The sequence below is a fragment of the Lissotriton vulgaris genome, chromosome 4_1 (assembly GCF_964263255.1).
Source record: "Lissotriton vulgaris chromosome 4_1, aLisVul1.2, whole genome shotgun sequence".
Taxonomy (NCBI): domain Eukaryota; kingdom Metazoa; phylum Chordata; class Amphibia; order Caudata; family Salamandridae; genus Lissotriton; species Lissotriton vulgaris.
The window spans coordinates 1,525,075,316-1,525,091,976 of record NC_141691.1 but is presented as its reverse complement, the minus strand read 5'-3'; the positions used below and the strand labels follow the sequence as shown (position 1 = coordinate 1,525,091,976).

General features: G+C 45.1%; 1 protein-coding gene across 2 annotated transcripts in view; it reads left to right on the top strand.

Annotated features, from left to right (window-relative positions):
• SDR16C5 (short chain dehydrogenase/reductase family 16C member 5) overlaps positions 1–16,661 on the top strand; it is a 240,841-nt gene that overhangs the window by 148,644 nt on the left and 75,536 nt on the right. For both annotated transcript variants that reach the window (XM_086965768.1, XM_086965769.1), the window contains one exon: positions 66–165. In XM_086965768.1, the coding sequence (XP_086821894.1) occupies positions 66–165 (100 nt within the window). The remainder of the gene's footprint in view (positions 1–65; positions 166–16,661) is intronic.

Here is a 16,661-nt window from a genome sequence, read left to right as displayed (position 1 = left end):
AAAATTCTGTGGAGAAACAGTGAGACATGCATAGCTTTAATGTGTATTTCACTTTTGTTTTACAGACATACAAAGCTTTCCTTCCAGCCATGATGGCCTCCAACCATGGACATGTGGTTAGCATTGCAAGTTCAGCTGGACTCATTGGCGTCAATGGACTAGCAGGTTAGATCGCCCTACTCCCATTTTTAGTAAAAATCAATAGGTATATTATGCCCTACAGTGCACGGTTTCAGAAAACATTATTTTTCTTTAGTACCATAGTCCGATTTTGAATGTGATATAGTTGCCTTGAAATTCATAGTTTGTGAATTATATTCCTCATTTTACAGTGGTTAAGATTGAAATGTCTCAGTCAAAATGAATCACCGTTCAGTCTTCAAATACTTTATAAAACAATCTTACTATCAAAAAATTATATTCACTTTTAATAGGACTGCATATTATTAAAAAGTCATTGGAAAAAATGTTAAATTAATATTGGGTACAATGAAATGCCCTTTTTTATATCATTCATCTGCAGCACTGTTCCGAGAAAGTAGGGCTCCCCAATTAAGATCTGGGGCTCATTTCCCGGGTATCTTGGCTACCCGCTAATGAAACAATGGGTCATGATCCTGGATAAGATGACACAAGCCACACCAGACGTCCATTATTCTGTTTTATTTCAGCCAAGGCAAAATGGAAACGGGACGAGTTTTAACCTCACGAGGCTTTGTTCACGTAGTTTTGCAACCATCAATATTGTGTTTGAATTGCAATAGAAAGTTGACGGTGGGCTGAGCACGATAAATTATAAGATAATCAAAAGCGTGTGTAAATATGGTGATGAGTGACACAACAAGTTGTCAGAAAACATAAAAAATGATTGTGATAATATTTTTTTTGTCCAATGCTGAGTCCGTTTTTGTGTATTGGAAAATGAATTATGTTTTTGGACTTTGAAGCCTAAATCTAGAGTGAAGACCACCAGGTTAAATGCAGTGAATGGTTATTATGTGGTCGCCAGTCTGCATAGAAATGGGACTACTGTTATGTCAGTGCAAGACCGCCATTTGGAATGGCAATATAGAGATATAAACCTGCATTAATGAATGCATTCCATCTGATATGTTACACCATGTATTGCAGAACATTGCAAGGGTAGAGCATATTTCAGTTGCTCATACCACCATCTAATGTTTGGCTCTTCAGGACATAATATATCACTTGTATGATAATGGGAAACTATCCTGATACAGACCATAGTAGTCATATTTAGTATGCTCATATGTGACTGCAGACTGTTGCTAAGATAAAGTGGCTTAATCTAGACTTTAGAGTAGTTGTATTGAGAATGGTCATGAGTGAAAACCTTCAGTTAGCAGCTGTAGTACACAAAATTATCAAAGAAAGAATTTTACAAATATTGGCAATGTCTTATGAATTCTACTCCGCGTTACAATAGCAGCAATAAATAACATGTTTGGTATTCTTGGTAGGTGTATGAAAATCTGTTGTGGTGTTCTTATCTAAATAAAATAATCAAACAACATGGGATAAAAACGTGTAGTCATTTATTAAAAATTATTATCACTGTAGGGTGTTCTTCATCTAAGGTTGGATGGATCACTGCTGTTTGCATGTGGGATTGAAATACCTACCTGCAGTAATCTTGCTAAAGAGAGTTCTTTCTATCTGATTATGACTGATGGTGAGTTTTAAATCGGAAAATTACAATGAAGTGGTACTACTGTTGATTATGATTGTTATATTCAAATTATTCTTATTCAATTCATGATGCCAACTCAGCAGCCAAAGAACTACACCGATGAATCACCAGCGGCGCTGTCGAGCTCGCACCCCTCCACCACCCCGTCAAACAACGCCCCATGAAGGTCGCCTGGTTCACCATTGACCTCCAAGAAGCCAGGGGCTCCTGCAGGTGCCTCGAGAAACTCTGGTGGAACAGGAAAACCACTGAAAACCAGAACAACTACAGGAACGCCATGAATGACTACCACCAGGCAATAAGAGGCACTAAGCGGACCTTTATCAAGAACAGAATCCACACCAACGCAAGTAATGCAAAATAACTCTTAAACGTCATACAGCGGTTCACCAAGCCCCCGGGGGAGCCACGGACGTCTTACCATCTCAGGACTTCTGCAACAAGCTCAGCTCCTACTTCCCCTGAAAATCAAGGCCCTCTACGACTACTTCAGCTAACAGACTCCAGACACCACCCCCCTCTCCACCACCGACAACCAGCCGACCATCACCACCTGAAAACCTGCCACCACTGAAGATACCACCACGACCATGAAGAACACCCACTCAGGAACCCCCACTTCCTCGTGCCCACAGCATATCTACCACAGAGACGCCGCCGCCATAGCACCCGAACTAGGCCGGACCATCAACGCCTCCCTCAAATCCGGCATCTTCCCCAACTGGAAGCAGGCGAAGGTCATGCCACTCCTCAAGAAACCCTCAGCCGACACGACAGACCTGAAAAACTACTGACCCATCTCTCTCCTTCCCTTCGCTGCCAAACTCACCGAGAGATTCATTAACGCCTAGCTGACCACCTTCTTCAAAGAGAAAGCCATCCTCGACTCCTCCCAGTCCGGATTTGTCAGCAACCACCGCACTGAGACCGCCCTCCTCGCTGCCACCGATGACATCCGCATGCTACTCGACCAGGCCCACACTGTGGGCCTTATCCTACTAGACCTCTCCGCAGCCTTCGACACCGCTTCACACGGCACTATCGCAGCCAGACTCCACAAGACCGTCATACGAGGAACCGCCTTCGACTGGATCCGCTCCTTTCTCTCTGGAAGAACCCAAAGGATCAGACTCCCTCCTTCTCTCCGAACCTACAGTGATCAACTGTGGAGTACCCCAAGGATCCTTGCTCAGCCACATGCTCTTTAACATCCACATGGCCCCCCTCGCCGCCATTGTCAGACAGCATGGGCTCAGCATTGTATCTTACGCTAACGATAACCGTTGGCGTTTAGCGACAGCTGCCTAAAACTGAACTCTGAGAAGACAGAGGTCCTCGTCCTCGGACCCTCCCCCCACTGCGTGGGACAGCTTTTGGTCGTCCCCTGCCCTTGGAAACCCACCCACCCCGCTGAACCACACATGGAACCTTGGCATAATTTTAGACTCCTCTCTCACCTTGACCTGCCAGGTGAATGCTGTCCCCTTCACCTGCTTCAACTCCCTCCGCCTCCTCCGCAATTCCTTCAAGTGGATTCCCCCCAAGTGCGAAAAAAACGTCACCCACGCACTCATAACCAGTAGACTGGACTACGGCAACGCCCTCTATGCTGAAATCAACAAAACCTTGCTACACAAGCTCCAAACCATCCAGAACACCTCAGCAAGACTCGTCCTCAGAACCCCATGACACGAGCACATGACCCAGCCCCTACGAGACCTCCAATGGCTCCCCATCAAGAAGAGAGTAACCTTCAAGCTACTGGCCCACACCTACAAATCCTTCCACAACATCAGACCCAAATACCTCCACGAAATAGTCCCATTCCACGTACCCAAAAGGGACCTCCGCTCCGCTGAACTCGCCCTGGCAGAGACCTCACGCATCCACAGAACCAGAGCAGGTGGAAGAGCCTTCTCCTATGTCACAGCTAAGGCCTGGAACAAGCTCCCAGTCAACATCAGACGCTTCCCTACTCTGCACACCTTCAGGAAGAGCCTCAAGACCTTGCTCTTCGATTGATCCGGAGCTGCAACCCCCGCGCCTTGAGATCCTCATGGGTGAGTAGCGCCCTTTATAAACCCTTGAATGAATGGTGGAATCAAGGTTCCTCCAGTAAGCGCCACAGAGTTGCCTTGCAGAGAGGTGTAAAAAGGGGCATGGCCTTGTACCACCTCTACAGCGTTGCCCTGAGAGCTTCCTGGAGGTTCCTAGTGGGCTAGTTGGTCCCCAGGGACCCTCAGGATTCAAGGGGACTTAATCCCCCAATTTAAAAGGCGCCACAGGGCACGTTTGCACACTTGTCACATCAGGTCCCGCCCCCTCTCTGCACCACTATGCAAACAGGCCCTCTGACTCGTTTCAAGTTGGGGATGAAGTCCCCTTGAATCCTGAGGGTCCCTTGGGTCCAACTAGCCCACCAGGTACCTCCAGTAAGTGCCCATGAGGTGCGTTGCAAAGAGGTGTAAAAAGGGGCGTGGCCTCGGAACACCTCTCTTCAACGCAGCTATGTGCTGCTTCTTGGAGGTACCTGGTGGGCTAGTTGGCCCTCAGAGATCCTGAGGATCCAAGGGGACGTGATCCCCCAACTTACAACATGCTAAGGGGTACATTTGCACAGTGGTGCAAGGAAGGGGCGGGGCCTGATGTAAGAAGTTAGCAATCTTGCTGTGTGGGACATACCTGTGGTAATAAAAGGGATAGTTGGCTCCCAAGGTTGACGTTGGGGGCTAACTACTACTCCTGTTACCCCCAGTAAATACCACACAGTGGAATTGCTAAGAGGTGTTTCGGAGGCCACGCTCCCCTTTCTCCACCATTCTGGAAACACGACTGGTATTTTATAGTCAGAAATTAGCATTTAAAAACCTTTGAAATTCACTGAAAAAAACATAGGTTTCAGGGACGTTATAGTTAGAAATTAGCATTTAAAAAAGCATTGAAATTCACGGAAAAAACATAGGTTTCAGGTATGTTATAGTTAGAAATTAGCATTTAAAAAACCTTAGAAATTCACTGAAAAAACCTTCGGTCTCAGGGATGTTATAGTTGGACATTTCTCTCGTACAAAACCATAAAAACTGCCCCATTATAGTTAGTTCAGCTAACTATAACTCGTCCACCCGCAAAGCATTTCTGATGACGTCACATGTCACATAATTCATGACATGGTCAGTGACATCACTGATGACATCTCAAATGATATCACTGATGACATAATCCACGTGAATATCGGATGCATCTCCTCACTCTAATATAACGTTTGAACAAACCCACTGTAAAATACAGACTACCATTTTCAAAACCATCTACACACCAATACCAGTTACTACATACGCACTCACTGATTCCTAGGTCTACACACACATCCACTCATTCACCCATAAAGTCACTCATACATGCAGTCACTCATCAATACAACACTATCATAAGCACTCATACACCTATACACACTCACACACCACCACTCATCCATGGAGTTACTCCCACAACTAGTCAGTCATGCAAAGAATCGGTCATACTTCCATTTACTGACCTATACAGTTCTACACACACCACATGACTTATTCTAACAGAATCAAACTCATACTTACTTTCTTATACAATCACTGATACAAGTGCACACTCATCCGTACAGCCACTCAATCACTGACTCTCACGTATAGTCATTTATATACTCCAACTCTCACTTACACTGCCTTTTACATATGTAGTTACTTGGACATGTACCACTGAGACATCCATTCTCTCACCAACACACCCATACACACACTCACCCAGCCATACAGCTGTTTGCACATGCACTCTTGAACCCATACACCCAGTGAATCAACCACTCACACATCTATGCACAGTCACACACCTCCCACCCCCACACAAACTCAGGCACCCATACAAATACTCAGGCAACCAATCAATAGCCCATATAGACACTCATGTAGCTACTGACCAACCCATGCAGCAGCTTACACAACAACAGACAGACTGATACAGACATTCACACAGTTTAGTCACTAACCCATGCATTCAGTAAGACACGTTTAATCTGTCACTTACACAATCAGTCACGCACCAACAAAATCCTCAATCCACACACTTATACACCTTACTTGCTCTAGCCTCCCACGCCACTCCCACATCGAGGCAGCATCCGCCCACCCGCTCCCCCCATTGAGGCAATTCAAATGCCTGCATTTTTCAAAGGTTTAAAATAAATATTCCATTGAAACCACCTCAGAGGGGTGAGACGAGAGACACAATAGTTTGTGCGTGTATTTGTGCCGTGCATGCATGTTTGTCTGAAAGTGCACATATATGTAGTAGTGCCTGTGTGTATATATGTATGTTTGTATGTATGTATATAGATATATATTAATTTTCACTGGGAAAAACGTAGGTTTCAGGGACGTTCTAGTTAGTTGGACATTTCTCACCTACAAAGCCATAGAAATTGCCCCATTATAGTTAGTTCAGCTTACTATAACTCGCGCACCCGCAATGCACTTCTGATGACGTCACATATTACATAATTCATGGCATGTTCAGTGACATCACTGATGACATCTCAAATGACATCACTGATGACAATATCCTTTGACTGTGTGTTTCTGTAAAGTTTAAATATGTTTCATATATAGCTATAAGCCAAGGTGTATTTGAAATGCTGCAATGCGAAGGCGCCAAACACGAACCCGAAGACCACGGCGCTGGTGGGCAGCCGCGTGTTTACTTTCGCATCCCGCTTTCACTTTAAGTGAAAGCACAATGCAAAACTAAACATGCGCCTGCCTTTACCAAAGCTGAGTGAGAAGAAAAAAGTGCGTGGGGACAAATGAAGCAGAGAGTGTCACGCCGCCAGTAAAAGATCAAATCCCGGTGGGTGTGGCCAAAAGAAGACAAGGCGGCAACAAGGAGGGACTAAGAAGCCTCCTTTGCAATGAGAAACCTACGTTTTGCATGCAACATGACGAGAACCAATTAGAAAGATGGGCGGGGCTTCAACTCCGCCTCCGAGAGCTTCGGAATCTGAATTGATTCCAAGAAGCTCTTGATTGCCGAGAGCAGCGCATGCACTGCTTTCGACAGCCGAGACCTAACAACACAAGCTTTCTCTCTAGGTTGACTGAAAGAAATGTAAATTTGTGCTAATTGGTTAATTGGCAAATCTCGCCATTTTCGTACGATGTATTTACTCAAGCGATATAGCCAGCTACGTCAGGGGGGTGCATGAAAACGATAAGCATGTGTCAAATACCCATTTGTACTATGTTAATATTTAGGAAAACATTTTCCATGTGCAGCACAGAAAATGTATAAAATAAACGTCTAAGTGTTCCTTGCGATGCTGGGCTTTACTTGCTAAATATCGATCAGGCGTGTTTGCAATTAATGTAATGGATTGTGGGGCACAGACCTACCTAGAGGGCATCAGAATGCCCGATGAGAGAGGGGCTGGCCCTATAATTAAGAGAGGCTGATGACCCTATTGTGCCGGGAGGTACTGTTCCCTGGATACGTCCCTTTGGCAAGTCCGAGGTCTGCTGTTTTGATTGGCGATGAGGAGTTTCATTCATTAATCTTACTACAGATATATGTGCCTGGAGCGGTGCACTGTGAGTGCTCCTGTATATCAGACTAACGCACAGAGGCGAGGCAGCGATACACGGAACCTTGTGAAATATGTGCAGCAGTGACAATAAATGCGAGACAAGTGCCACTGATACCTGCAAGTGAAGCCTGCTCTGTGTTTGTATCCACCTCACCTTTTTATCGCTCTCCGACAACGGGGAGGGAGGGAGCGGGGGAGTTTGAAAGCATGGACAATGGAAGGGCAAATCGCAATTTGGAATTGCAAATACATACCGATTCGGTATTAGGAAGGAGGGAGTTTAGGGCGTCCCTTCCTAATTCCAAATCGTAGCAGTAAGAATGTTTGGCGACCGAAATGGGGTCGCAAAACATTCACATTGTACCACCTACTTCAAGTAGTTGGTACATCCACTTTTGGGAATGGTAGTGAAAAAAACATTCTGATCAGACGGTGGTCCCACGGACTACTGCCTGCTCTTGAAAAATGAAAAAACTTTTCTTTTATAAACGCAATCCGTTTTCCTTTTAGAGATTCCCAGTGGGTCTCAAATTGCGACCTACCTCATTAATATTCATGCGGTAGGTTGATTAGTGAGCCACTAGGCATCGCATGGAGTTTCATATAAGAGGAGTAGCGATTACCGAATTGCGATTCGTAGAAAATCGCAATTAGGTAATCACTATTTCCTCTATTAAAACATGTGGCCCAAAGTGAGATGTGGCGACAGTTATGCCCAAACATGGGTCCCATGCTCACTATGCCATTGCACTTCGCTTCACCTCACTGATGAGGACTACAATTCCGACCTTGTGTTCTTTCTGGAGGAGGCATGGCCTGATAGCTCTTGCTGGACTGTTCCTATTGGACAGAATGAAGATTGATTTGCATGTCGCTTATCTCTGTTCAGAATGACCGTTGTAGGCAAAAAAACTAAAAAAACACAGACCAACCACCACTGGAACCACCCACCGCAGCTGGAAAAGCATTACAGAAGAAGAGCGGGCTTCCATCCTCTCTGCTCACTGGCCCAAGCACACTAGCAACTTGCTGAAAGCCATCAAGAACCTCAACAGCTGGATCACTGCATGCGCCGACATTCTGGCTCCCATCAAGCACACCCCAATAGCAACAGACCATACACCGGCCAGTTGGTCCTCAGATGAACTCAGGCTGATGAAACGCACCTGCAAGTAACTGGAGTGCAAACTGAGAACGAATCAAGACATCACTGATAAAGACAGCCACAAATCAGCCGTAAGACTCTACCTCCAGCAGATATGGAACACCAAGGGTGCAGCTCTAACAGATCACAGCAGGCAGTAAGATACATCCTCAATTTCTCTATCGACTTAGCCTCATTCCCGGACACCTGGAAACATGCCACTGCCATGCCCCTGCCCAGGAAACCATCCGCTGATCCAGCCACGCTTTCCAACTACACACCCACCTTTTTCTTTCCATACTGGGTAAAGGACTTAAACTACTCAACCAAAGCCTCTCCAGCATTCTCAGCAACACCAGCTGCTTGACTCCACGCATTTCAGATTCAGGCCCAACCACAGTACAGAAGCAGCACTCATCACCACCACAGATGACATCTGCATGATCCGTGATCAAGGAAACACGTCAGCCCTCATGCTTCTAAAGCTCTCTGCTGCATTTGACACTGTTTTATATCCCATCCTCATCAGGTGCCTCCACGAGATTGGCATCCATGGACCCTATCTCCACTGGATCATCTCCTTAATGAATAGAACACAAGCTGTCAGCCTGGCACCTTACTCCTCGGAAGCCAGTAACTTATCTGTGCGGTGCTTCAAGGTTCATCGCTCAGCCCCACCCTCTTCAATGCATACAGGATCCTTGTGGCAAATGCTCACACATTATTAATATCCTCACCTATGCCAATGACGCGCAACTCATACTCTCCCTCTTGGAAAAAGACCCTCAACACAAGAAACAAGTTAATCACTTGCATGACTGAAGTCGCTAACTGAATGAAAGCCCACTGTCTCAAGCTCTACACCAACAAGACAAAGCTAAAAATCATTGGCAAGAACACCTCGCCATGGGACCCCAGCATGTGTCTGGCAAATTCAGACCCACACCAAGGCCCAGAACTCATGCCAGGAACCTTGCCAGCAGCAAACTGGACATGACCGCACAAGTCAACCCCATCACTGCATCCTCCTTCCACACCCTGAAGATGCTGAGGAAAATCTTCCTTTGGCTCCCAAGCAACACCAGAAAAACTGTCACTCACGTCCTAGTCACCAGCAATTTGTACTGTGGAAACACCCTCTATGTTGCAAATCACAAGCAACTCACTAGAAGACTACAAAAAATCCAGCACTCTGCAGCCAGGCTCATCCTCCATCTCCCACATCACAGCACACCTCTAGGAGCTCCACTGACTTCAGATACACAAACACGCTCATTTCAAACCCCTCATACACATTCAAGGCACTCCACACCTTAGGCAGCACCTACCAGAATAGGCGCTTCTCCTTTCACCAACTACCTAGACACCACCACTCTAAAGGACTCCTAGTCGCACACATACACAGAACCAGATCAGGAGTACAGGTGTTCTTACGTCGCTCCTAAAGCATGGAACAGCTTCCCATTCCACATCAGAGCCTCCTACTGCTTTTCAATTAATCAGCCTACCTTTAGATGGGCTAGGCACATACACCTGTTCAGCACCACAATACCCTTGTGAGTGATAGTGTGCTTTACAAATACGCATAACATAGCAAAGAGGAAAATCACTGGAATGCAGCCTGGGTAAATGGATGAGGTTATGTAAAGCATTTCACCCATCACATTTTTAGTTCGCCAGCTCGATTATTGTTGCTGACTTGCCTCGGAAGTGGGACAGGAGATGGGCACGCGCAGAGCTTTTGGCGATCTGAGCAGGTGCACGTGCACGCACAGCCATGCGCTGTGCACATCTCCTGTCCCGCTTCCGAGGCAAGTCTTCGCAAGCCTCCTGCAGCATTACTTTCACTTTCCCTTCCCCTGATCAGTAGCAGTACTTGAGCCTTTATCTATCAACATTTAGCGCTGCACCCTAGCATTCAGCTACTCTTAGTCAGTTCTGCTGTGCGTCTGAAAACCTGTTTGTGCCCTGTTGTGCCTTGTGGGCATTGAGTAATTTTCAGGTTTCCCCTGCCTGCCGCTGTCATCTCAAGCTCCGGTGTATCATGATTCAGACAGCACAGCCTGGGTCTACTGTTCGATCTGTCGTCTCGCCTCCTCCGGGCGCTCTGGATTGTGTTTCATTGCTGGAGAGACCTATGGAAGTGTGTCTTCAAGATCCTGGGCTGTGAACACAGTCACATGGCGCTGCTGTATGCCTGGGGAGCCGTGCGGACGGGGTGATGTATTCAGGCAGCCTGCAGGTTAGGTTTCTCATTTCAGTACCACTCCATGAACCCTTCCAGAGCAACGTGGCCCTGACATCAGTGGTGATACCAAAGGGGATGATGGACGCACAAGCTGAGACGGCTGTTCTACAATAGTGCTGTAGTCCTGCATGAAAGTATGAAACTAGTATATCCAGGAATACACTTAAGTTCTTTGATAAGGGAAACCCGCAGGCAAGTACGTACCATTAAGGTAACTGCAGGCAAGTAATCTGTAGTGTGTGAATTGTACGTAATTTGCTTTCATGCACTTATGTGAAATTTTGGGAGAATTACATGAAATTGAATACATTATTTTCCGGTGTTTAGATTCTGCTTTTCCGGTGTTTAGATTCTGCTTTGCAAGCAGAACCGTACTCCCATCTTGGAAAGGGAGTATATTAGTCCCCCTTTTCAAGAATGGAGACCGCGATGCTCCACATAACTACCGACAAATTGCACTTTTAGATGCCGTGGGTAAAGTCTTCGCCAAATGCCTCTTGAAGCAGATTAATGACTAGGTGGACTTGGGTGAAATTCTACCCTTTGAACAGACTGGATTTAGGCGAAAGCATGGAACCATGGATAATCTAACGGCATTGCAAGTTATAACTGAAAAAATATGTTAAGGTCCGAGGAGGGAAAGTGTATGCAGCCTTCATAGACTTCTCCACAGCATTTGATAAAGTAGATCGTCCTTTGCTGTGGAGGAAACTATCGGACCTTGGCATGCCTGCCACCCTTCTGGAGTTAGTTCGAGCTCTCCATACTGACACTTGGTGTAGAGTCTTGATGGGAGGGGAAAGAGGTCTATCCCAAGTTATTCCTACAACAAGCAGCTTAAAACAAGGCTGTTTATTGGCCCCTCTATTATTTTCCTTATATATATCTGACCTCCCCTATGCTCTGTCTTTAAGTGAAGGTATCGCCCCATTACTGGGGGCAAATCGATTGTCTGTTTGCTATATGCCGACGATATATTAATACTGGATTTAACACAGAGGGGATTAAATAGTCGTCTGCAGGTATTACATGGATATGCAGAGGCCCATCACTTAAAGATAAATGTGTCTCAAAGTAAAGTAATGTGCGTGTTGGGAAGGAAAAAGTTAAAGTATGGGAGTTATGCCTGGTCCGTAGGTGGACAAAAATTGGAAGTGGTAAAATCATATGTCTTCTTAGGAAAAACAGTGTGTGGAAATTCAAGTGACAAGGCTCACATAGGAAACAATATTCGGAAAGCAATGGCACAAGGTAAAAGCTTAATCTCCCTCTATAAATCCACAGGCAGAAGACACTTTGCACTCCTACTAGAGGTTTTCCGTGCTAAAATCCCAGCTTCCTTGTTGTACGGTATCAAACTACTCGACTTAGGAAAATGTTTTTTTTAAAAAATATAACAGAAGGCAAAATCTTGCGGAATCTAACCTCCGTTAACTCTGCCTGTTCTGTGGCCGCTCTTAGGTTGGAATTTGGTCTGCGCAGTAGTTGGGTCCAGGGCCTTGCAGGGATAGTGCGATGGGTTACAAGCCTTGTAAAGGGTGAACCTGGTACATTAAGATCTTTTATTCAGAAAGAATTATTAGGAACCCTAAATGAGCAATCATTAATTGTAAAAAAATTTAGAACTGCGGTTGACCTGCTTCAATTGGACGAATCTGTACTTTTTACTTTAACATATCAGCTAAAGGCCATTTTGAAACAGGCAACCTGGAAATTAAGTTTCACTATGGACCTGGAAGCCCGTATTTTAAAGAGAGGCATTTATCCGACTATTGACTCCTGTCTGATAAATAAAGTACAATCTTATATTACTTGGAACCTCCCCCATGAAGAACGCCGTTTTGGGCTTTTATTGAGGCAGGGTTTTCTTCCACTGAATAATGTATTGTTCAAATGGTACGTTTCCTCCCCAGTCTGTAATTTATGTAATAATTCTATCCAGGATGTTACTCATGTGCTCTTTGTTTGTCCGGCTCTTTTATTACATCGGCGTAAGTGGATGAGGCCAATCTGCCTACAACTATCCATTGTGTCTGCCACCGCATTTATAGACGCCATTTATAATCTACCAAAGGAAATGTTTTGCCACAGGATTTTTAACTTTTTAAAAATGATTTTTAGATATATATTAAAATTTCACACGGATGTTACGATTATTATCAGTGATTTTATCTGATGTTTTACAAGACTTTGTGTATTTGTAATCCATAACCTACTGTACGAAAATGTATGTTTTATCTTTTGTCCTTCTTTTTATGTGGATCTCATTTGAGTTCCAAAATCATAAATAAATTGAACTTGATTGAACTTGAATACATTACGCATAATTATGTGAAATTCGGAATTTTAGTGGGAAATGCATCCTCGTGTCAATTTAGTACGAAATTATGCTTTTCACGCAAAAAATACTGCCAAAATTACTGTCAACCACACCTGCTTGCATTCTGGTTCCTTTGCGTTAGTTCTCCACTCCCATGTTACATATAATTTTGCAAAGAAAGGGGTGTTATTACGTGACATGGCCTAATGGCATAATTTCTGAAACTTTGTGCAATACCCATGACGTGAAATTCTTGGAATTACACAAATTCATCCAGAGTAATTGACATTTCACCCAGGTCTAGTTACCTGTAGAAAACTATAACCCGTTGGTTGTTTTCATAAGGCACCGGGTTTTACTTTGTGTCTTCTTATTTTGCGAGCTTGTTTAATACCGCTGGCCACCAACATGCGTAGGAGCCGGGTGGCTCACTCCAGTAAATCTATGTGGAAGGCGTTCCACGCGTTTCCTCACGGCTCTGGCTGTGTAGTCTGTGTCAGGATGGGGTGCCAGAGAGGGAGGAGTGTAGTGTGCGTCTTGCACAAGTATCTCTAACTGTGCAAGAGTAGGAACACTATAGCACCCTCTTGAAGTGCCGGTGTCGCCAGGAGGAAGGTCAGTGCCCTGACCAGACACGCCAGGACACCGGGAAGCCTGAGTCGACCAGTGGTGAAACAAGGGTGCCATGCCCCCAATTCAAACATGGAAAATGAGCCCTTGTTCGTTGTTCCCAAGATGAGTAGCAAAAGCATTTCTAATCAGGGCACATGCGGCCCTGGACAGTCCTGGGCCTCGGTGCCACTGCAACATTGCTAGCTACGCCCCTGGAACCCAGGCAGAAGACTTAACAGTGGGAGAACCAAGTCTGGAGAGACCTCAGGGACCCCAAATAGTCCTTGCGAGAGGGGGCCCCTGCAGTTATCCCTGGTCCCTAGAAAGAGCTCATGTCTTCCCGTTTCTCTCGGAGCTCCCTTTGCAGGTTTCCAGGAACTGTGCGTCGGGGCAGAGTTTACTGGCGCTGCCTTTAGCACTTAGAATATGTCTAAATAAAATAAAGCATTTCCATTTAGTGAAGCCTCTCATCTGCGGAGCCTGCAGCTCTATGCATGATTTAACAATCCTCGCGCCATGCCTGAGTATTTAAAATTGATGCCCCCCCCTTCAGACGAGCAATGCAGCGGCCCAGCAAGTGAACACGCCCCCTCCCTCCCTACAACTGGTTGCGTAGTAACATACAGCAATAATCAGGGCGCAGGGGGCGCCTCCGAGCCCCGGCGCTGTTGCATCTGCCGCAACACTGACACACCCCTGTGTGTATGGAGCATAAACACAAGCTGCACGAGCGCGTGATATCACATCTAAAAGTCAGCACGTGTCTGGGAGTTTACCCGACGCCCACGTTACATCTCTCACTGGAGACGGGAGAAGCAGGGACTGCACCACTCGGTAGGCCTGTGTTCTATTGACATATGGCACAGAGTACATCGCCCCCTGGAGGATGAACGGCTGAGCGCACCCAAGACAGATAATACAATAAATGGATTATTTCACAGAGCCACCAGACCTGGCTGTAATTTTAGGTGCATTATGTCTTATTCTGATCGAAACTGTTTTGCAAATGAAGTTTTCTATTTTTTGATTTAGAAATGTTATCATAAAATCTCCTTTTTTTTTTCACACCACACAACCATTGCATTAAAAAACAAGCACATGCAATGCATACGTCTCACAGTTACGCAAGTTTCAGCTATTGACATTGCAAATAACAATGCCTTTTATTTTTGTTTTAGTCTTAAAAACATAAATAAAAGGCATTGTCATTACAATGCCAATCACTTAAACTTGCGTTACCGCGAGACCTATTGCATTGCAAATGCTTGTTTGATTGTAAATGACAATGCCTTTTATTTATGTGTTAATTATCAAAACCGATAAATAAAAGGCATTGTCATTTACAATGCCAATAGCTTAAACTCTCGCAAATACAAGACCTCTTGCATTACAATTGCCGGTTTAAAGTCGCCAACTTAGCAATGAAAGCACACCTCTTCCCACTGTACTCCCTTCCCTGATAGTAGGGTCGTCCTAAAGAAGCTTGCTGCTTTATGTTGTAGAGTACTGCAATAAACTCGACAATCCCATAACTGATTAATAATTAGGTAGGGACTAGGGGTTCAACCCTGGGAGTTGCACCTAGATAATTTAGACTGCCACAGTTTGACAGCGACTGAGTTACTCTGAAAAACAAATTCATAAACCGCTACAAATGTTTAAAATGCACCAGAAGTTTTCTGGTATCATTGCATGAGTTTCACCTACACTTGCCACTTAAACTCTTCCTTTCTGGGTCTACTTCCTAGGGCACAATTTAATAACTGGGACAAATTGCATAGAATATATTTTCCGTCATACAACTGTGCTAGATGGGTCCCTCATCGCCTTCAGGAAAAACAATTCTTTGCAATTTGTTCCAGTTATTAAATGATTATGCCCTATAAAGTGTGCCCAGAAAGGTAGCGTTTAAATAGGGTTGTATGACGAAACAACGCATGCCATTAACACGCATACTGTTATTACGCCGTCATTAGAAGCATGTGTTTTTAGCACGAGTGCGTTTACAACGAAAACATTTACCATGCATATGCCTTTACCACTCGTGTCTTTACAACAAAATTTCCGTTATAAAAGCCTGAATGTTTAAGGCATGTGCCTGGTAAAAGTTCTCCCTCACAATGTAATTCCAACTCTCTAGATCCCAGCCCTAAAACTGGACCCCGGTGCAACCCCTCTGCCCAGCCCCCAGTCTTTGGGGGGGAAAAACAGCCCCAGCCCTGAACCCTAAAACCAGACCCCTTGAGCAATTGGCCCGGCCCTGAGCCCTAAAACGGGACCCCGGCAAAACCTCCAACCCCCCAGGCTGGGCCGGAGCCCTAAAACCGGACCCTGGTGCAACCCCCCCAAACCTAAAACTGGTCCCCGGCGCAACCCCTGTAACCCCAGCCCTAAAATAAAAAAAATTTAAAAAGCCAGCCCTGAAACCCCCCCAGTCTTATGCCCTCCTGTGCAATCCCCCTTACTTCTGTGAGGATGGGACCGTTGTTAAGCTGACACGCAGATTACCTCCCCCCCAAGCAGAAGCGAAAGGGTTTCTTCGTCTTCTAAACTGCTCAGATTGTCTTTACCACGCCTATTCCTTTACTACCGGTACCACGCGTATGCCCTTACAACCTGTATGACACATATGCCTTAACGTACATACCTTTACAGTGTATTTCGTTGTAAAGACATCCGTGGTAAAGGCATATTCATTGTAAAATAATGTGTGGTTAAGGCTATTTTTGGTAATATAACACACTACACTTTGGGTAGGGTCAGAGGCCAAAGTTTAAAGACTCAACAGGATATTTAGCCCCACTTTAAACGTATAAACACAACATATATCCCGGGGTCTATTGGTAAGGAACACAGATACTACAGCTGCCCAAGACACTCTCTCAACATAAATCCTAAAGAAATATACAAAAATTGTATGGATTCCCATCACTCACCGTTCCAGGTGACATACTTCATCATCTGGGTCTCCTTGAATAGGGCTTCAACTCCACCCTATTGATGGAGGAGCCCAATGAT